This window comes from Stomoxys calcitrans, chromosome 1 (genome assembly GCF_963082655.1).
Source record: "Stomoxys calcitrans chromosome 1, idStoCalc2.1, whole genome shotgun sequence".
NCBI lineage: Eukaryota > Metazoa > Arthropoda > Insecta > Diptera > Muscidae > Stomoxys > Stomoxys calcitrans.
Genome location: NC_081552.1, coordinates 23,104,843 through 23,126,867, shown reverse-complemented (window position 1 = coordinate 23,126,867; position 22,025 = coordinate 23,104,843). Strand labels below are relative to the sequence as shown.

The 22,025-nt window shown below is 39.0% G+C and overlaps 2 protein-coding genes across 6 annotated transcripts in view; one reads left to right on the top strand and one right to left on the bottom strand.

The window, feature by feature from the left end:
• Positions 1–22,025, bottom strand: part of LOC106095665 (phosphatidylinositol 4-phosphate 3-kinase C2 domain-containing subunit beta) — a 191,114-nt gene that overhangs the window by 15,668 nt on the left and 153,421 nt on the right. The gene's annotated exons all lie outside the window — the stretch shown is intronic.
• Positions 6,539–21,756, top strand: LOC106095666 (probable serine/threonine-protein kinase kinX). Its single transcript, XM_013262949.2, has 4 exons — positions 6,539–6,920; positions 6,987–7,210; positions 17,808–17,892; positions 17,964–21,756. The coding sequence occupies exons 1-4, from the start codon at positions 6,890–6,892 to the stop codon at positions 21,659–21,661; spliced, it is 4,038 nt and encodes a 1,345-aa protein (XP_013118403.2). The 5' UTR covers positions 6,539–6,889; the 3' UTR covers positions 21,662–21,756.

The following is a 22,025-nucleotide window of genomic DNA, read 5'->3' as shown; positions in this document are numbered from 1 at the left end:
AGGGTATCTTAAGTACATTTTTCCAAGGGAAAAGGTATCTAAACTATCTCTTTCCAAGGGAAAAGGAATGTATAGTACCTTTAGCTAAAGGAAAGTTTATGTTTATTGCATTTTTACTTAAAACAAATATCTTTAACCAAAAAATGGATATTTTTAGTACTTTTTCCCAAAGAAAATCTTGATTTAATGAGCCTCTAGAGGGCGCAATTATTATCCGATTTAGCTAAAATTTTGTACGATGTATTTTGTTATGCCAACAACGGTGCTAAGTATGGTCAAAATCCGTTCATAACCTGATATAGCTGCCATATAAACCGATCTGGGATTTTGACTTCTTGAGCCTCTAGAGGTCGCAATTCTTATCCAATTTGGCTGAAATTTTGTGTCAGGTGTTTGTTATGTGCTAAGTATGGTCAAAATCTGTTCATGACCTGATATAGCTGATTTATAAACCGATCTGGGATTTTTAAATCTTGAGCCTCTAGACGGCGCAATTATTATCCGATTTGGCTTAAATTTTGTACGAGGTGTTTTGTTATGACGTTCAACACAGATCTTGGATCTTGACTTCTTGAGCCTCTAGAGGGCGTAATTCTTATACTATACTTATGATATAACTGACACCAGGGACGTAGCCAGGAGACTTTCGACAAGCCAATTTTGCCCCAAAACATGACGGAAAAATTTGTTGCAACTGATTTCAGTCATCCACTTAACACAAATCCAAATTTCATTACGATACGTCTTTCCTAATTCCAGCTGAAAATTTTCTAATGCAGCTCTATTCTTATTTGTCATTTTTTCAAAAGATAAAATTTTTGGGTTTGTTTTAAACGAAATGTCATGTAAAGTTTCTTTAAGATAAAATCTTCAGGGAATTTTCTTTCAAAAAAATTATAAAAATTGTTCCGAAAGAAAAACATTTCACAAAAATTTGTCTAATACATAATTCTATATGAATTTTCTCTTAAATCTAGTTTTGTTATTTTAATTAAAATTTTTTATGTAAAAAATATTATTTGAAAATTGTCTTAATGCGAAATATTTTTCTGGTTGGTATGAAAACATTTTCCAAAGACTAATTAGTAATATTTAATTATTAATTTTATGAGTTACATCAGCAATAAAATGAAAAATTTTAAGGACTCGGAAACACAATTTTAGAACGCCGATTAATCTATATTTTAATACAGTATTTAAGGCAATTGCTACGGAGCTCATGATGATTAAGGAACGAAAATTCTATTAGAAATTTGTTAGTTCTGTTGGCTTTAACAGTAAATATGGGCACAGTGAAATATTATTTAAAGCATTCTAAAATTTACTTTTTGAATTTTTGATTTTCTTCCAGAAAATCTTTTTACAATGAAAAGATTTTGCGGCTAATGATTTCCTTATATGTAATGCACGAAAACCTTTAATGAAATACGACGAGTTAAATTGCATGTTTGCAAAAAGGTGGGTACTAAGTTGGTGTTTCACAGAGAAATACCCCTGTTTTTCACTAATTACTTTTTTGAAAAACAACAAAAATATCACTGATAACTAAAACTTTTATTAAAATTTTATCATAAATAATCGGAATGTTCTAATGAATGAAATCAGAAAGTATTTTTGCTTCAAAATCTATTATCTACAAAAAAAAAATCGTAAAAATATTAATTTTCACAGTGAAACAGGAACTTAATACCAACCTTAAGTGAGGAAATGTGTTAAAATAACATCAGTCAGCAGATTTTTATCTATGAGAGCACGTTTGCCGCTAGGTCATTTCACATTAGTGGGCAAAGAAAGAAAAAAGCTTACAACTGCAATAGCGTGGAAATCTCTTCGTGTTTCGGATTTTTGGTTCTACCACCTTTTCTTATTTTATCACCAATAAATAAGGAAAACTTTAGGAGTTAGAAAGACATGATGCAAATCATAGCCATATTCTACAATAGTTGGATGGAATTTTTACCGGACATAAAAGTCAAATAAATGTCATTTGATATTGGTTTAAAATGACTTTTATTTCCATAAAATTGTTGACCGACACAAACAATAACCTGTTGAATTCATAAAACTAGTTTGAGAGCAAAAATGAAAAATTTTCATCAAAATACTGAAGCTGATTCGCCGAAACTTTGACTATAAAACGAAGATATTCGCGAAGACAACCCCACTTTGATGGGTTTGAAAGATTAGGATCGGCATATGAATAGTGTCTTAACAATCAGTACTAACTTCAGCTCTGACTTTATGACCAAATGTCACCGTAGATGGGTCAGTTCCTGCAACAATAGCGACCACAATTTTCAAAAAAAAATTAAGTATCTTTACCAATTTTACAGTCACAGAAGTATTTTGGCAATTTTCGATTTTGAAAAAATGTGGGGTGCCCCCCATTCGTCCCAGAACTTACCACGCCTGTCCGATAAAGCGGACACTATGCACTAATGGGTTAAGCGAAAAATTAGCTTCGTCAATGAAGAAGAATGACTCCAAATTTCAATAATAAATTTTTATACCCTCCACCATAGGATGGGGGGTATACTAATTTCGTCATTCTGTTTGTAACTACTCGAAATATTCGTCTGAGACCCCATAAAGTATATATATTCTTGATCGTCGCGACATTTTATGTCGATCTAGCCATGTCCGTCCGTCTGTCTGTCGAAAGCACGCTAACTTCCGAAGGAGTAAAGCTAGCCGCTTGAAATTTTACTCATATACTTCTTATTACTGTAGGTCAGTTGGTATTGTAAATGGGCCATATCGGTCCATGTTTTGATATAGCTGCCATATAAACCGGTCTTGGGTCTTGACTTCTTGAGCCTCTAGTGTGCGCAATTCTTATCCGATTGGGATAAAATTTTGCACGACGTGTTTTGTTATGAAATTTTGTACGACGGATCCTCTCATGACCATCAACATACTTGTTTATTATGGTCTGAATCGGTCTATAGACCAATACAGCTTCCATATAAATAGAAGCTGTATTGGTCTACGCACGTAGAATAGCGTTCCAAGCGCCTCGATCTTCTGCGCTCATTCTAATATCTCTGACATAAAGTTTCCAGGTGTCTCCCATCACTTGATCTTTCCATCGGACTTTTGGTCTCCCCGGTTTGCGTGTACCACCGTGTTTGCCTTCAAAAGACTTCTTGGCTGGAGCTTCTACATCCATTCTGACAACATGACCTAGCCAACGCAGCCGTTGTATTTTGACGCGTGTAACTATGCTATTGTCGTCATACAGCTCGTGGTTCATACGTCTCCTATATTCTCCATTAACGCACTGTGGTCCATATATTTTACGAAGAATCTTTCTTTCAAATACTCCAAGCACTGCCTCATCTGCTTTCACAATTACCTATGCTTCAGAACCATAAAACAGCACGGGTAGTATCAGTGTCTTGTATAGTGTAATCTTCGTCTGTCAAGAGGTGGCCTTGTTTCTAAATGGCTTACTTAGTCCAAAGTAGCATCTGTTTGCTAGTATTATTCTTCGCTTAATCTCAAAACTGGTGTCATCCGTTTCGGTAACGGCGGTGCCGAAGTAGATAAAGTTACTGACTATCGCAAAGTTTTGGTTCCCAACTTTATCCATTTTCTTTGAGTTGAAACCATCCATTTCGTCTTATCTCCATTTACTGCCAGACCCATGTTAACTGATTCTCGTTGGATTCTTTCAAAGGCTGCAGTTACTACAATACTTCCGGTGACCTATCTATGATATCGATGTCGTCGGCATAGGCGAGTAGCATGTGTTCTCTTGTGATTAGTGTGCCATATCTATTCACATCTGCATCTTGTATAATCTTCTCCAGCAGGATATTAAAGAGATCACACGATAGGCTGTCTCCTTGTCTGAAACCACGTTTGGTATTAAATGGTTCGGAGAGACTCCTTCCTATTCTTAATGAGGATCGCGTATCAGCGCGTATCATCCTGCAGAGTCTTATTAATTTTGCATGGATACCAAACTCAGACATGGTTTGAAATACCTTTGAATGTAAAGGAGTATCGAAGGCGGCTTTGTAGTCAACAAAGAGATGGTAGGTGTTGATTTGTCCTTCTCGGGTCTTTTCCAGGATTTGACGCAGTGTGAATATCTGGTCTAGGGTGGATTTACCAGGTCTAAAGCCGCATTGATAGGGCCTAATTATCTCATTGACTTTAGATTTTAATCTTCCACACAGTACGCTTGAGAGTATCTTGTATGCGATTCGGAGGAGACTTATTCCTCTGTAGTTGGCACATTCCGTTTTGTTTCCGTTCTTGTGTACGGGACGGACATAGTATGCTGAGGTTCCCATTATCGGGTATACGTTCTTCTAGCCAGATTGCGCAGTTAAGCTGATGCATACGCTTTATCAGCGTGTCGCCTCCGATCTAAAACAGTTCAGCGTGTAACTCTTCGACTCCTGTTGCCTTGTTGTTCTTTAGTCGGGTCACTGCTACTTGGATCTCATTCTGGCTAAACATTCTATAGCATTATCAGGGATTGGGTTGGTGGTATCCTCTTCGTCGCCAACGTCGGGCACTAGCAGTTAAGTAAAATGTTCATTCCATATCCTCAGCATGTTATCTGTGTCAGTCACCAGATTTCCTTTTTTGTCTCTGCAGGAGGATGTGCCTGCACCAAAGCCATCAGTTTGATGTTTAATTCTTTGGTAGAATTTCCGGACTTTGTTCTGACTCCTGTACATCTCAATTCGCTTACACTCACGTCTTTCCATTTCCTTTTTCTTTCTACGGAATAGACTCTCCTTTTCTCCCGATACCTCTCCTTCATCTGGCGCGTTGCTACTGATTGCAGGTATTGCTCCATATGCCGCATTCTTGGCTTCAGTAGCATCTCGACACTCATGGTCGTACCATCGGTTTCTTTGAGGAGGCTTCCGGTACCCAAGTAGGGATTTCGCGGCATTTTCCATAGAATGGGCAATAGTTTGCCACTGCGCCATTATATCATCGGAACAAGGAGTGCTTTCATCAAGCAGTTGGGTCAGTTGAGTGGAGTATGCCGCTGCACATTTGTTGTGTTTGCAGCTTTTCAATGTCCAGCTTCCGTGCAGTGTCCGATCGTACTTTCCTCGCCATGTTCAAACGGGTGCGAACCTTTGCTGCAACAAGTTGATGATCCGAATCTATATTCGCTCCACAGATCGATCGTACATCTAACACGCCGGATGAATGCCTTCCATCTATCACAACGTGATAGATGGTCTTTTGATCGGGTGACAGCCATGTGGCTTTGTGAATATTTTTATGTTGAAATCTGGTGCTACTAACTACCATGTTTTTTGCCACGGCGAAATCTATCAGCCTCAACCCATTACTCTCGTGGAGGCTAAACTTTCCGACTGTTGGACCAAAAATGTCTTACTTCCCTACCTTCGCATTAAAATCTCCCAGAACGATTTTAATATCATGGTCGAGGCAGCGGTCATATTCTCTCTCTAGGCGCTCGTAGAAAATATCCTTGGTCTGCTCGTCTTTGTCTTCCGTCGGGGCATGGGCACAGCTAAGGCTGATGTTGAAGAATTTGGCTTTTATGCGGATTGTGACTAGCCTCTCATCCACCGGAGGAAAGCTGGAGACAAAGTGTTTCAGTCTCCGACTAACCACAAATCCACAGCTAAATGCATGCCTCTTGTTATGGCAGCTATAGTATAGTTCGTCACCGTTTGGTGTTGTAGTTACGCCATTCCCAGTCCATCGCACTTCCTGTAAGGCGGTAATATCTGCCTTGTACTTCTCTAATACATCCGCCAGCGCGTATATTGCACCATCTCTATAAAGAGTGCGGACATTCCAGGTGCAGATCCGCATGGTCATGGTCCTTTTTTCGTTTGCGTGGGTCGTCAACGTTGGGGGAGTCCGTTTTTAGTTCTCATAGTTTTCCGGGGGCGGGTTACTGGCCCAGAGCCCCAACCGCATGGGTTTTGTGGGAGATCCGACGCTCGCCTCCAGCCGCCCCTAGCCTGGGAACAGACGCTGATGTTGGCCATTGGTAATTTGAAGGCGCCAATAATTCGCCTTGTCCTCTCGAGTATCATTGGCACTCAGTATTTAATTAAGAGCCAGTGCCACATGACTCCTCACTGAGACTCTCCTCTCGAAAATCGCTGACTGCCCGCGGCCACATTTGCAGCTACTCCGCAACCTGTGGACGCGCCCGGTAGCTTTCAGCTATGCTTCCCTTGATAACGATGGTCACCACACAAGTCGAAGCTCAAAGTTCCAGCCTGTGTGGTGCTCATAGCTATCCCGTGTCGGCCGGGTGGGTTATTTACCGTTATTTTCCTTATACTCGTTTCTTGCCAACATATGTATATACCCATAAAAATGAGAAAGAAAATTTAAGAGAGTGCTGTTAAGAGAGCATTATTGCGCGCAAATCTTTATCAGCAATCACTTGATATTGATAAAATAGAACGAACACCTTTATGAGGAACTTTACTTGAAAAGTAGCAACAACAGCTACAGTAAAAACAAAAACAAAGAAATAAACTGAAATGATGGCTGTTATAATAAAACAAAACAACTTTGTGGTGAGCTCTCCACACAGTAACACACAGATGTGGGTAAAAACTAAAACTGAGACCTATAGGCCACATATCATAACGCGCCTCCAAACGAATCGGGGACTTATTGTGAAACGCATGTCGGCGGAACGAACGAACGGCCGGGTTAAATAAGCAATATCTATATTTTGTGAAATGTGAAAAATTGAAGTAGTAAGAAGAGCAAAGTGTAAGAAAAATAATATCGAAAAACACAAAAAGTCAAAGATAAGGAAAAACAAAAAAAAAAATATGATGAAACTTTAAATATATAGGCGAACAACAACAAAACAGCAACGAAAAAAAAACTAAATAAATGTTTAACTAAATTAGTAATGATGGCAAAAATTAACTTTAACTCTCAAGGTATGACAAAGGTGGCTAACTTTAATGAAGGGTTTTATTTTTTTATTGTCCTCTGTTTTATTCAAGAAAATTCTCCTTTGGCTGGAGCCATATTAGGACCCTGGGGCTTCCTTATGTGTATGATATGCACAGTGGTGGGTATAAAGCTGTGGTGGTTCAAACATCGCCTAAGTTTCGAGCAATCAACGGAAGAAAATAAATCCTCCAATAAGGAAGCCTCACCAAGTGCAGTGGTGGCGAGAAGGGAAAAGAAACCAAGGTTTTCCAGAGATAAACGTTTGTCACAACAAGTAAGTGGACGAGGGGAAAGAAACCCCTTAACAAACACAAGAAACACAAACGAAATAAAAACATCTATGAAAATCTCTAACTGCCTTAAATGCAGTTCTTCCTCCAAGATACCACTTGGATACGTGCTGATCTTGCAAGAGTGCAAATTAAGATTAAATGCACCCTTAATAAAGAATTCAAATTGCCTTGGCGTGACACAAAACAACAAAATACAAAGTTTTATATATATATATATATATATCTTTTTTTTGTTTAGATAAGATTTTTTTATATGATGGCTGCTTGGTTAGTGGTTACGTAGATGACGCATTACTCACATAGAGCGTTCTCAGTATTTACTATAACTACGACCATGTACGACTGATATGCGAAATGTTATGAGCGCATACATAGTTGGATTTTCAAAACGGAAAAGTATGTGGGCCCAATGTTGATATTTGTTAAAAAAAAAAAATAATAATTAAATAAAACAAATAACAACAATAACACCTTAAGCCGTAGTGAGAAAGTAAATAAAATAGTTATTCGATTTTAGCATTTATATTTGAGGAGAGCCACCACACTCTACTTAAAGTAGCAGGGAGTATTTGTAAAAAGTGGGTACTACCACAACAAGTGTCATTCTATTCTTAAAGTGTACGTGAAGGAACTAATGCTGTAAAGCAGTAGTAATTTGAGTGAGGGCTTTTAAGGCCCTATTTACTTAAATAAACAAAATTCAAGAGACATCTTAAGTGCCGAAGGTATTACCACACAATAAATAATAAAAAAAAATAATAATAATAAAAAAATAATTAAATCAGTTACAAAAAACTATATAACAAGTAAAAAGGCGTTAAGTTCGGCCGGGGCGAACTTTGGACACCCACCACCTCGGATATATATGTAAACCACCTTTCGTCCAAATCCGGTGCAAAACTCATACCTTATGCCCCATAGCAGCTATATCAATATATGTTCCGATTTGGACCAAATACTAATAAGTAAAACTCATTGTTCAATTGTATATAACAAAATATTGGTCTTTTTAGTAGCTATATCTAAAAATAAACCGATCTGAACTATATACGACACGGATGCCGAAAAGCATAACATAAGTCAGTGTGTCAAATCTTAGTGCAATCGGATTAAAACAGCGCCTTTTATGGGGCCAAGACTTTAAATCGAGAGATCGATCTATATGGCAGCTATATGCAAATCTTGATCGATCTAGACCAAATTGCAGATATATATGGAGGGGCTTAACTTTACTCTTTGTCCTAAATTTCGGCAACATCGGACAATAAATGCGCTTTTTATGGCCCCAAAACCTAAAACCGGGAGATCGGTCTATAAGGCAGCTATATGCAAATCTGGACCGATCTGAGCCATATCGACGGAGGATGTCGAAGGGTCTAAGATAACTCACTTTTCCAAATTTCAGCAAAATCGGACAATAAATGTGGCTTTTATGGGCCTAAGACCCTAAATTGGAGGATCGGTCTATGTGGCAGCTATATCCAAATCTGAACCGATCTGAGCTATATTGACGGAGGATGTCGAGGCGCCTAAGTCAATGTACTGTCCCAAATTCCAGCAAAATCGGACAATAAATGTGGCTTTTATGGGCCTAAGACCCTAAATTGGAGGATCGGTCTATATGGCAGCTATATCCAAATCTGAACCGATCTGAGCCATATCGACGGAAGATGTCGAAGGGTCTAAGGCAATGTACTGTCCCAAATTCCAGCAAAATCGGATAATAAATGTAGCATTTATGGGCCTATGACCCTCAATCGGAGGATCAGTCTATATGGCAGCTATATCCAAATCTGAACCGATCTAAACCATATTGATGGAGGATGTCGAAGGACCTAAGATAACTCACTTTTCCAAATTTCAGCAAAATCGAATAATAAATGTGGCTTTTATGGGCCTAAGACCGTAAATCGGAGGATCGGTCTATATGGCAGCTATATCCAAATCTGAACCGATCTGAGCCATATTGACGGAGGATGTCGAGGGGCCTATGGCAACGTACCGTCCCAAATTTCAGCAAAATCGGATAATAAATGTGGCTTTTATGGGCCTAAGACCCTAAATCGGCGGATCGGTCTATATGGGGGCTATATCAAGATATAGTCCGATATGGCCCATCTTCGAACTTAACCTGTTTCAGCTCAATATCTCTATTTTTGAAGACTGTAACGTGATTTCAACAGACAGACGGACGGACATGTCTAGATCGTCGTAGATTTTTACGCTGATCAAGAATATGTATACTTTATAGGGTCGGAAATGGATATTTCGATGTGTTGCAAACGGAATGACAAAATGAAAATACCCCCATCCGTCGGTGGTGGGTATAAAAATAAACAAAAAAAAAAAATAAAGAAATAAAAATTAAGAAAGTAAAAAAAAACAAGTAAAAACTTTGGATACCCACCACCATGGATAAATTAACCACCCTCTTTTATAACTACTCCACTACCACATCCATAGTAATATGCAAATGAGGGCTGGTCTGGATCACATTTGATTCAGGTCCGCTGAAAAAATTTCTGATTTCCACGCCGGGGTTTGAACCCAGGCGTTCGGCGTCACAGGCGGACTTACTAACCTCTGCGCCACGGTGTCCTCCCCTAAAACAACCCACTATTTCAAATTTTAGCGAAATCGGATAATAATTGAGGTTTTTATGGGCTTAAGACCCATAATCGGCACATCGTTCTATATGGCAGTAATATCTGAATATAGAACGATGTGAATCATATTTAAAATCGGATTATAATTGCGGCTTTGGTGGGCTTAAGGGCCAAAATTCGCAGATCGGCCTATATGACAGCTATATCTAAATATGGTCCGATCTGAATCATATTTGATTCAGATGTCGGGAGGCTTAAAACAACTCAAATGCAAATGCAAAAATGCAAATTTTGCCCATGAACATTCCACTAAGGAACAGGGGCAAACTGTTTCTAATTTCATCGAAATCGGATAATAAATGCGCCTGTTACGGGTTTAAGACCCTAAACCGGCATATCGGTCTATGTGGCAGCTATAGGTAAATATCGTCTAATATTCGATTTGAATATCGGGGTCTCTCAAACAACTTCCTGTTTCAAATTTCAGCGGAATCGGGTTAAAAATGCGGCTTTTACGGGCTTAAGACTCTAAATCGCCAGATCGATCTATATGGCAGCTATATCCAAATATAGTTCAAGAACTTAACCTGCGTATAGAAGAAATAAAATAAGAGTCTGTGCAAGATGTTAACTCAATATCTCAATTTTTAAAGACTGTAGCGTAATTAGAACTGACGGACAGACACACAGACATCGTTAAATCGTCTTGGAATTTCACGACGATCAGAAAAATATACACTTTGTAGGGTCGGAAATGGATACTTCGATGTTTTGCAAACGGAATAACTAAATGAATATACCCCCGTATCCTATAGTGGTGGATATAAAAATGAAACAAGTAACAGCGTGCTAAGTTCGGCCGGGCCGAATCTTGGGACCCCACCACAATGGATACCAAACTTCTGTTAAACCAGCAAAAATTAAAGCTTCTAGGAACCGAACAAGGATGGTCGAGAGACCGGTTTACATGAGAGCTATATCAGGTTATAGACTGATGCGGACCGTACTTGGCACAGTTGCTGGAATTTTGCGGCTTGTAAGGGCCCAAAAAGTCAAATAGGGAGATCGGTTTATATGGGAGCTATATCAGGTTATAGGCCGATTCGGACCGTACTTGGCACACTAGTTGGAAGCCATAACAGAACACTATATGCTAAATTTTAGCCAAAACGGACAAAAATTGCTGCTTCCAGGGGTTTAAGAAGTCAAACCGGGAAATCGGTTTATATGGGAGCGATATCAGTTTATAGACCGGTTCGCACCGTACTTGGCTCACTGGTTGGAAGTCATAATAGCACACTATATGCAAAATTTTAGCCAAAACTGACAAAAATTGCTGCTTCCAGGGGTTTAAGAAGTCAAATCGGGACATCGGTTTATATGAGAGCTATATCTAAATTTATGCACCATTTATGAACCCATAGCAGACATATATCTATATACTGTCATTGTATCAAGTTTATCGGTTAAAAAATTTTTATGGACCTAAGAACTTTAATTGGGAGATATACGACAGCTATTTCCAAATATAAACCGAAGAGTCTAACATAGACCACTGTGTCGCATTTCAGCGAAACCGAGTAATAAACGTGTTTTTATTATCTCAAGAACTTAAATCGGGAGATCGGTATATATAGCAGCTATTTCGACAAATTATCCGATCTTAACCAAACTCGGTACGAATGATGAAGAGCCTAGCAGAACTTATTATGCTCGATTTCAGCGAAATCGGTTGACAAATTTACCTTACCCTTAAATCGGGAGAACGAAGATCCTAACACAACTCGTTTAATAAAATTTCTAAGAAATCGGACAATAAAAGGGCACAAGACCTCAATCGTGAGATCGGTCTATATGTCAGCTATATCCAAATCTAGACCAATCTGGGACAAATTAAACAAGTATGTCGAGCGGCCTAACATAACTTAGTGTCCCGAATTTCAGTGAAATCGTACAAGAGATTCGCTTTTATAGGCCCGATCGAGAGATCGGTCTATTATATGGCAGCTACGTATATCAAAATTTGGAACGTATTGAACAGGGATGTGGAGGAGCATAACATAACTCATTGTCCCAAATTTAAGTGACATCGTATAATAAATGTGCCTTAAATCTGCAGATGCGGGCTATATCAAGATATAGTTCGATATAGCCCATCATCGAACTTAACCTGCCTATGGCCAAAAAAAAAGAATATGTGCAAAGTTTCAGCTCAACATCCTTATTTTCAAAGACTGTAGAGTGATTTCAACAGACAGACGGTCGGACATGGATAGATGGTCTTAGATTTTTACGACAATCAAGAATAATCAATCAAATCAGAAAGTCAGATTTACGGATCCCCCTAAATCATAGAAAGTCTTTGCCAGACATTAAGGTCAGACATTAAATCCAGGTCGGATTAGAGGGTACCTTACATTAAAACAAAGAAGACCCACAGTATATGTCACATTATTATTATACACAATTATGAATAAAGATAAATTAATCAATAAAAAATAAATATATATATACGAAAAAAAAAAATAAAAATGGCTTTTACCGCTTAGACTGTTTTAGGCGGATTTATTTCCTCAGTTCAATGGGCATCAACTCCTCAACTAATACGGAAGTTTACACCCTAACCTTATTAGATGCTTTCCCACTGCTCCATTCTAGAGGCCATGGATGCAACAGGTAGGCAGAGAAGGTTTTCAGACTACCTGGGAAATGTTGCTCCAGAATCGCTATCCCGGAAGGGAGGAGTGGTAGGCGGATGCAGTGTTTGACTTGGATGAGAACTGGGTCTTCACTGACAGCTTGAGGATCGAGTGAGGGACGGGATTGGGGGTCTACTCAGAGACACTCGACATCGGTATGCCAGTTCGACGGACGAGTGCACGATCCTTCGGGCAAAGGTCTGTGCCATAACGTTGCCCACAAAAGAGATTTGGAGGATGGACCTGCAAATTTAGAAACTCAGGATATATGTCCACATTGTGGATAGTATGGCGGCCCTCAAGGCCTTGGATTCAAGAACGATGAGGTCGAAGTGCGTAGGGAGCCCTCCTAACGGGCTCCTGGCTCAAGAAGTTGTGTTGGCTTTGGTTCTCGGACACATCGGTGCTCTGGAAAATGAGAAGGCGAATCAGTATGCCAGGAGGGGATCCTTCACGGCAAACAGACCTGTGGCCGGTCTTGCACAGATGCCTTTTGCCGAACTTTTGAAAATAGTAGAGGAGATGGCTAGTGCGGTGGCGGTGGCTAGGTCTGTGGATGGCCAGCTGTTGACCGGACAAGGACGAGACGTTGCTGGCCTATGATAAGGGGTTACTGAGTACGGTTATAGCCATATGACCGTGCGCATGAGTGTCCGACCTACGCCCGGGCCTACATGGGCATAGGCTTTCCATCCTAGGAAGGCGGTTCTTCTCTAATCTCAGCGAACTTGCAAATGTGTCTCTGGGGAGTCTTCACAGATACATACATGGGTAATCCGCAATTACTTTTTGGGCAACCCAATAGATGTATCGACTTTTTATCAAAAATTTCCAAAATTTTCTAAATAATTTTCTATTTCCTATAAGTCTTCGTAGACTTTTGCCATGAAGATATAATCATTTCTTTGTATTTTCATAAAGGGGAGTTATTATGAAGAATTTAAAATGAAAAATTGGCGCACTTTTTTTATCAAAACCACCCCGCCATTTACAAGCCAATATGGCTTAATGCAAAAGTTTATATATTCCCGTTTACACTCCCCTTTTTTGTAGTTGACGACTTTCAACTAGTGTTACTCTGAGTGTTAAAACCCAAGTAGAATATCCCTTTTTTTTGCACATATGAGTAACGAACTTTTATTGTTTATCAAGTCCTCTATAAACCCCAAAAGAAACACAAAGTTATCACCATTCTATCCGATTTTATGTATCCGGCATTAATGAAGACCATTTTTCAATAATGAAATTAAACATGAAATCAGATAGCTTTCGCCAAATCGGAGTCTATTCTAAATTCCATTTAGACTTCGCTAAATTCGGCGCAAAACTCTCTATTTGTGAAATGTACCCTTATATGGGAGCTACTTTAAAATATTGTTCGACTCTTCAATGGATTGGAATATTCTTTTACCATGCCGAAAAATTGTCACTTGCTATATTTTAGACAAATATCTCTGTGCAGCTTGTTTTCTTTTCGACTATTCGACTTCAAAATCGGTTATTCGACTTTTAATTCATTGAAAGTCGACTTCGCGTTTTTTACACAAAAATTCGACTAAACGATTATTCGAAAGTTGACTTTGGAATCCCTACTTGACACTTGGAGATTGAATACTTGAGTGAGTGCGGGCTTACGCTCCGGGGATGCACTCGCTTGCTGGATTGACGCTGGCTACCTATTCTATTCCTATATTTCTTGTATTATTCATATCTCGTTTACCCTTCGGGGCGGAGCGGGGGACAGTGTATTTCATCATCATAATTTTTCACCAGTGATCTCACCTTTCGAAGTCGACTTCGCATTTTTTACACAAAATGTGGACTAATCGATTAGTCGAAAGTTGACTTTGGGATCCCTACCTGAGACTTGGAGTGAATTCTTGAGTGGATGCGGTCTTACGCTCCGGGGAAGCTTTCGCGTGCTGGATTGGCGCTGGCTACCTATTCGATTCCTACATTTCTTGTATTTTTCATATCTCGTCTACCCTTCGGGGCGGAGCGGGGGACATTGTATTTCATCATCATCATTTTTCACCAGTGAACTTACCTTTCAGGCTGAGCTATCCAATTAACCTTAACCTAAACCTTCCCAGGATACGTGTAACCTGAAATAATTTTTAATATTTATTTACCAAATATCGTGCAAACACTCTCTGACCTCCGAGTCTTTCTAATGGAAAAGGGTATAAAAACAAAGTGATTTAATTTTTCTAATTTTTTTTTTTTTTTGAAATTAGGTACTAAACGCCTTCCATAGGAAGGGGTGCAAATCCTCAAAGGGGCACAAAAGGGTACCAAAACTACCCTGTGACCTCGAAAGGGTACAAAAACTAATGTTGGCCCTTAAATGGGAAGAACAACTACCCTTTGGCCAAAACTGCCCTTTCCCTTGGGATAAAGTACCAAAACTGCACTTTTTTAGAGGTTATAGTACAAACACTAGCCTTTCTAAAGGGAAAGGAAATAAAAACTGCACTTTTTTAGGAGAAATCGTGCCAAAACGAATCTTTTAAGGCAAACATACTCTTTCCTTTGGGAAAAGGTACTGAAAGTATCCTTTCGCTTGAAAAAAGGTACAAAAAATACCCTTTGCCTTAAAAAAAGGTTACTAAAAATTGGGAAACGGTACTAAACTATCTTTTCCCTGTACAAAAGGTCTAAAACTATTCTTTGCATTGGAAAAATTACTCAAAATTACCCTTTCCATCGGGAAAAGCTCTAAAATTACCCTTTCGCCTGAAATTAGGTACGAAACCCATTCTTTCTCTCGGCAAAAGGTACTGGAGAAATCTTTCTGCTTGAAAAAAGGTACCTTTAGTATATTTTGCCGAGGGAAAGGTAAGAAAGATATTAACGCTACCCCTACCTTTGAGATGTACAAAAACTTCCCTTTACCTTGGTAAAATGTACTAAAATTCTCCTTTTCCTATGTAGGATGTATTGTTCTCTTGGAAAAAGGTACTTTAACTTCCCTTTCCATTGGCAAAAGGTACTCAAACTACCTATTCCCTTCCGAAAAGGCAGTAAAATATCCTTTCCCTTTGGAAATCGTACTAAAACCATCCTTTCCCTCGGCAAAATGTGCTAAAACAATCTATTCCCTTGAAAAACAATACCCCTTAGGCAAAATATAGTAAAATTACCTTTTCCCTTGGGAATTTGTGCCTCGACTTCTCTTTTCCTTCGGAAAAGATATTTCAGCATCCCCTGTCCTTGGTAAAATGTATTAAAACATTCCCTTTCCTTAGTAAAATGTACTAAAGCTACCCTTTCCCACGTAAAAAGATAGTACAACGACCCTATTCATTGGGAAAATGTACTACAAAATCCCTTTCCCATGATAAAATGTACTAAAATATTCCTTTTCTTTGGTAAAATGCACTCAAATAGCCCTTTTCCTATGTAAAATGTACTAAAACAACCCATTCCCTTGCGAAAAGGTACTCAAATTATTCCTTGAAAAAACGTACTAAAACTACCCTTTCCTTCGGTAAAAGGTAGTAAAATTACACTTTACTTTGAAAAAATTTACTAAAACATCCCTTTTCCTTGTCAAAAGGTACTACAACATCCCTTTTTCTTGTTAAAAAGTACTAAAACATTCTTTTTTCTTGGTAAAATGTACTAAAGCACCCCTTTCCCTACGTTTTATAAAATGTACTAAAACTACCCTTTCCCTCGGGAAAAGCTACTTAAACTTTTCTTTTCATTGTCAAAAGGTATTAAACCTACCCATACTTTGCAAAAAGGTAATAAAATTATCTCTTCCCATTGGTACTAAAACCATCCTTTTCCTCTGCAATAGGTACTGAAACTATCTATTTCCTTAAAAAAAAAAAACGTACTAAATTATCCCTTTTCCTAGGTAAAATTTACTAAAACATCCCTTTTCCTTGGTAAAATGTACTAAAACACCCCTTTCCCTATGTAAAATGCACTAAAACATCCCGTTTCTTCCCTTTTCTTTGTTAAAAGGTACCAAACCTACGAATTCCGTTGCGAAAAGGTACTAAAATTATTAAAACTATCCTTTCCCTTGCGAAAAGGTACTGTTACAACCCTTGCCATTGGGAAAAGTCACTAAAACTGCCCGTTCCCTTGGGAGACAGTGCTGAAACTATTTTTTCCCTTGAGAAAAGTTACTAAAGCTACCCGTTCCCTCGGCAAATGGAATTTGCTATAACAAATTTTGCCTTTGGCAACTCAACTAAAGCTGACCCATAAAACTCACCTTTTCCACTGGCAAAAGGTATTAAAACTGCTCATTCCCTTGGGAAAAGGTTCTAAAACTTGGGAATAGGTACTAAAACTATAATTTCCTTGGGAAAAGATACTAAAACTTGGGAATAGGTACTAAAACGACAATTTCCTTGGGAAAAAAATACTAAAACTACCATGGGAAAGGTACTGAAACTACCTTGGGAAAAGGTACAAAAACTACCTTGGGAAAAGGTACAAAAACTACCTTGGGAAAAGGTACAAAAACTACCTTCTGAAAAGGTTCTAAAACTACCTTTGGAAAAGATACTGAAAATATCTGGGGAATAGGTACTAAAACTTACCTTTCCCCTGGGAAATGGTCCTAAAACTCACCTTTCCCCTGGGAAAAAGATACTAAAACTTACGATTCCCCTGGGAAAAGGTACTAAAATTCATATTTTCCCCTGAGAAAAGGCATATAAACTCACCTTTCCCGTGGGAAATGGTACTAAAACTTATCTTTTTCTTTGGCAAAAGGTATAAAAATTAAAACTACCCTTTCCCTTGGTATAGGGTACGAAAAATAACCTTTTCCTTGGAAAAAGCTACTAAACCTACTCTTTCCCTTGAGATAAGGTACTCTTAAGAAAATGTGCTAAAATCACTCTTTCCCTAGGGAAAAGGTACTAAAACTATACTTTGCTTTGGGAAAAATTATTAAAAGTAACCAAAATTGCCCTTTCTCTTTGCAAAAGATACTAAAACTACCCTATCCCTTGAGAGATGGTATTAAAACTACTATTTCCCTAGGAGATGGTACTAAAACACTACCCTTTCCTTTCGAAGATGGTAGCAAAACTATTCTTTCTTTGAGAAAAAGTCCTAAAATTACCCTTTTTCTTGGGCAAAGGCATCAAAACCAGCCTTTCCCATGGGAAAAGGCACTCAAACTTGCCTTTCCCACGAGAAAAGGTACTAAAACCCAGGAGAAGTAAAGCAGCATATCACTGGATAAAGGTTACTTAAATTACCCTATTTCTTGGTAAATGGTACTAAAAAGAACTTTTTTTTAGGTATATCACAATGTTCAAGTTTATGGTTCCTTTCGACAAACAAAGGAGGATGATATCCTTATTGAAGGATCTTCCCAATTGCCACGTAAGTTTATCACTTAACTACATAGCTACATAGAAAATCAAAAATTCTTATTTGTTTGTGAATAATTACAGCGGTGCGTATACGTCAAGCGGAAAGTGCTCCTTCTTTACTGATGCCGCCACCCCGAAATAAAAGAAGGCCCCTGTATGTACAATCAACAGCCTTTGAAGAGCTGAGCGAATCCTATACAAATGCGTTACCTTCAGATAATTCTCCAGGAGCCTTTCAGAAAAATTCCTCCAATTTTGTTGCCCCTGTTCCATCGAATGTTGTTCCCAAACAACAGGAACTAATTACTGAAACCACCTCTTTAAACTTTAAGGAGGTGGAAAAGGTTTCTGTGGCACCAGTTTTGAGATCTGAAAGAGATATTGTGATGGAAGAAGTTCCTGTGGTTCCCAAACGTGTAAGTCGCAGCAGTTCCACCTCAGCCAAACAACAACAAAATGATGTGGAAAAGTCACATCGCTTGCTTAAAAGTTCTCAATCCATATCGATACCCGAACATCGCAAGGTGGTGGAGAGAAGATCCACAGGTTTCTATAAACCTACTGAGGATCTTACCAAAATCGATGATTTGGAAGAGCCACGCTTTGAAAAATTCGGAGATCGAAGACCCACGGGTTATATACGCTATGATGATGTGGATTTTGAGGAAGACCTTAGGGACTATCGCCAAGAGGAAGTCAGAAAGTTCTACGACTACCAGGACTATGAACTCCTAGAAACTTTGAGGAATCAGGAAATTATCTATCAAAATCCCACCAGTCCTGATATCTGTGAGATAAATGAGGCCATAGAAACGTTTGAAAAATCCTCGCTGCAAAAAAATGCCAAACATATGGGAGTTGAGGAAGAAGCATACAAACATTTTGTTGATGGAAGTAGCAGGAAAAAAGAGGCAAATGGCAACTTATATGAGGAATCTTTCAAATGGAGAGAGCAGCAGAGGTTTTATGAAAAGGAGACATTTTTTGAAACTCAAAAACCATACCTAAATCGTGAAAATCACAGTTATGGAAATCATAAGTCAGAACAATCTTTAAACAAAGAACCTGATATCGAAAAAATTGCAGATTTCAAAGAGGAAAATCTTTCCAATTCAAAGGGAAAACCCACACCACATGCCAGGAAAGTTATTGCTATAGGAAACAAATCAGAAAAGTCCTCTGCGGTGGATGGCCCTAATGTGACTCCCGTTGCCTCGGATAGACTAGAAGAAATATTTTCTTTCAATGAACAGAAAGTTGTCATTGATATGGAAAACGAGTTCACCCCGCAAACCTTGGCCTTTGTAGATGACTCCGATCAAATATCTGGCGTTGAGGATAGTCCCAGCTATAAACAAAATCAACACTTTAAAGCTCACCAACAAACTCATGAGGTGAGATTTGATAAGTCCTTTCCAACCGAGGAAGAAGCAGATGAAAAATTTACTTTGAATCAAAGAAGACCCACAGCATATGTGGTCAGTTCCTTAAGGGATGAAGAAGAGGAGGAAGAACCTCAAGAGCACCAAGTTAGATTTGGAGATAGTTTTGGCAAAGAAGACCAGAAAGAAGATAAATTCACCTTAAACCAAAGAAGACCCACAGCATATATCATACGATCTGCTGAAAACTATGAAGATGAGGATGAACATGAGCCTGTAGTTAAATTTGCGCATGAAGTTGAAGAAAAGTTCACCTTAAACCAAAGAAGACCCACCGCCTATGTCGTGGGATCCCTAGAAGACAATGAGGAGGAGGATGACGACGAAGAAGTCCGAGATCACAAAGTCAGATTTCAGGATTCCTTGGAGGAAAAATTTACCTTAAACCAAAGAAGACCCACGGCATACGTTATTGGATCCTTGGAAGACAAAGAAGAGGAGGAGGACGAAGAAGTTACAGAACATAAGGTCAGATTTGATGGTGATTCGGAGGAAAAATTTACCTTGAATCAAAGAAGACCTACGGCATATGTCATTGGGTCCTTAGAAGACAAAAAAGAAGTCAATGAAGATATCCCAGATCATAAGGTCAGATTTGAGGAGTCCTTAGAGCAAAAATTCACCTTAAACCAAAGAAGACCCACTGCATATGTTATAGGATTCTCAGATGATAACCAAGCGGAGGATGAAGAGAAACCGCATCAAAATCATTTCGTAAGATTCGAAGATAATTTTGCATATGAAAATGCCAAAGAAAAATTCACCTTAAACCAAAGAAGACCTACCGCCTATGTTCTAAAATCATCCATGGAAAATCTGGAAGATGAAGAGGATGATGAAGACTCAACAAAACAAAAAGTCAGATTCCAAGACGACTCTTCTCGGCCCTTCCAAGAACCTGAAGAAAAATTTACCCTAAACCAAAGAAGACCGACTGCCTATGTCATATCCGGCACCCAGGAAGATGAGGAGGAGGACGACGAGGATGATGATTCTAGTAGTCTTGCCAAAAATAAGGTGAAATTTGAGGATGACTTTGTGGATGTGCAGCTAGAAGAAAAATTCACTTTAAACCAAAGAAGGCCCACGGCATTTGTAGCCTCTGAGAAGGAAGATGCAGAGGAGAAAAAGTCCAAAGTCAAGTTTGAGCAACAACTTAACCACCAAGAGAAATTCACTTTAAATCAAAGAAGGCCCACGGCATATGCTCCGCGCTCCTACCAGGCTGAGGATTTCGAAGATATGGAAGCAAATGTAAAAAATCTTAGCTATGCTGAAGAAGTCTATGAGGATAATGTGGAAATGACCACCGCCAAAGCTTCTGCCGAAAAATCCCAACTCATATGGCAGGATTTGGAAAAGGATTTAGAATTAAATTTTGCCCAAAACATAGAAGAAGAATTTTCCCGTATACGTCAGTCCTTTGAGATGAATGAGGCTGATTTTCTAGAGCTTAAAGAAGATTTACAATTGGCTTCACCCACTAACAGCACACCCAGCTCACCCACCAAAACCCTGGGCTCTATACACAGTTCCTTTGGTAACGTCAGTCCCAATGGCTTTGGCAAAACCATTGATGATGATTGGGAAAATTTTGAAAAACTGCAGCCCAATACTCAAAAAAAACAAGAAGATATCTCCCTTACCTATAACATGATGTCGAATGCCCGGGGTATGACCACGGTTTCAATACTCAAAGAATCCAAAATGGGTACTGAACCCGAAGAACCCACCACCTTAAAGCCAGCTCGTAAAAGTAAGGTGACTTTTGATTCTAAAACCGAAGAGCATTTAATACCTGCCCGCAAATCACCCTCCGATGAAGAAGAGGAGGAAGACGACTATGATAGTCCTCATACAAAGCCACCCATACCCATGCAAAGATTATCTAATCTCAACTATTCTCGAGACGAAAATCCCTATCAACCTGTGGTAGTTTCACCAAATAAAATTTCTCTATTTGGCTCCCTACAAAAGCAAGACGAGGATTACGAGGATAGCTGGTCTGCCATACGTAAACATCGCCATATGACCTCACAATTTCAAAAGTTAACAGTGGGTGGGGATAGGGTGGATTCAGAACCACCTTCTTATCCACCACCTCCTTTACCCATAAGCGATGAAGATGACGACGATGATGATGAACAACCAGTGCCATCACCCAAAGCTGCTTATCGCAATCCTATGGCCCAATTGGCCATACAAAGGGCCAAGGAAGTGCGCAACGATATGGGGGGTTTTAAAGGCCGTTCCCTTAAGGATGTAAGAAAGAAAGCAAGCCTTCAATCGGAGGAGGTTTTGAATTTAAAGGATAACTTTGATGCCACTGAAGCTTAGAGTTGAAAAACAACGAAAATTTACAAAAATAGCGTGCAATTATTATGAAATTTGTTCAAATAGTTAATAAACGAATAGAAATGTTAAACATCATACCTAATGTTGAATTGTAGAGTGGAGTGGTGGTATTTCAGATTCGATCTGCAAAATAATTCCTTATAGGTACGACGGTATCTGGACGGATACTAGCAATAAGACTAAGACACTATTGGCTGCCGAGTCACTGTCCGCGCTCGAGGACATAATAACGGTAGAGAAAGATGCCTGGGGCGGTAAATGAATTTAAACCATACAAATCAATGGGACCGGAGGCCGAACTGACTGCAAAATTCAGAAATGTATGCCATAAGACCTTGACAATTTG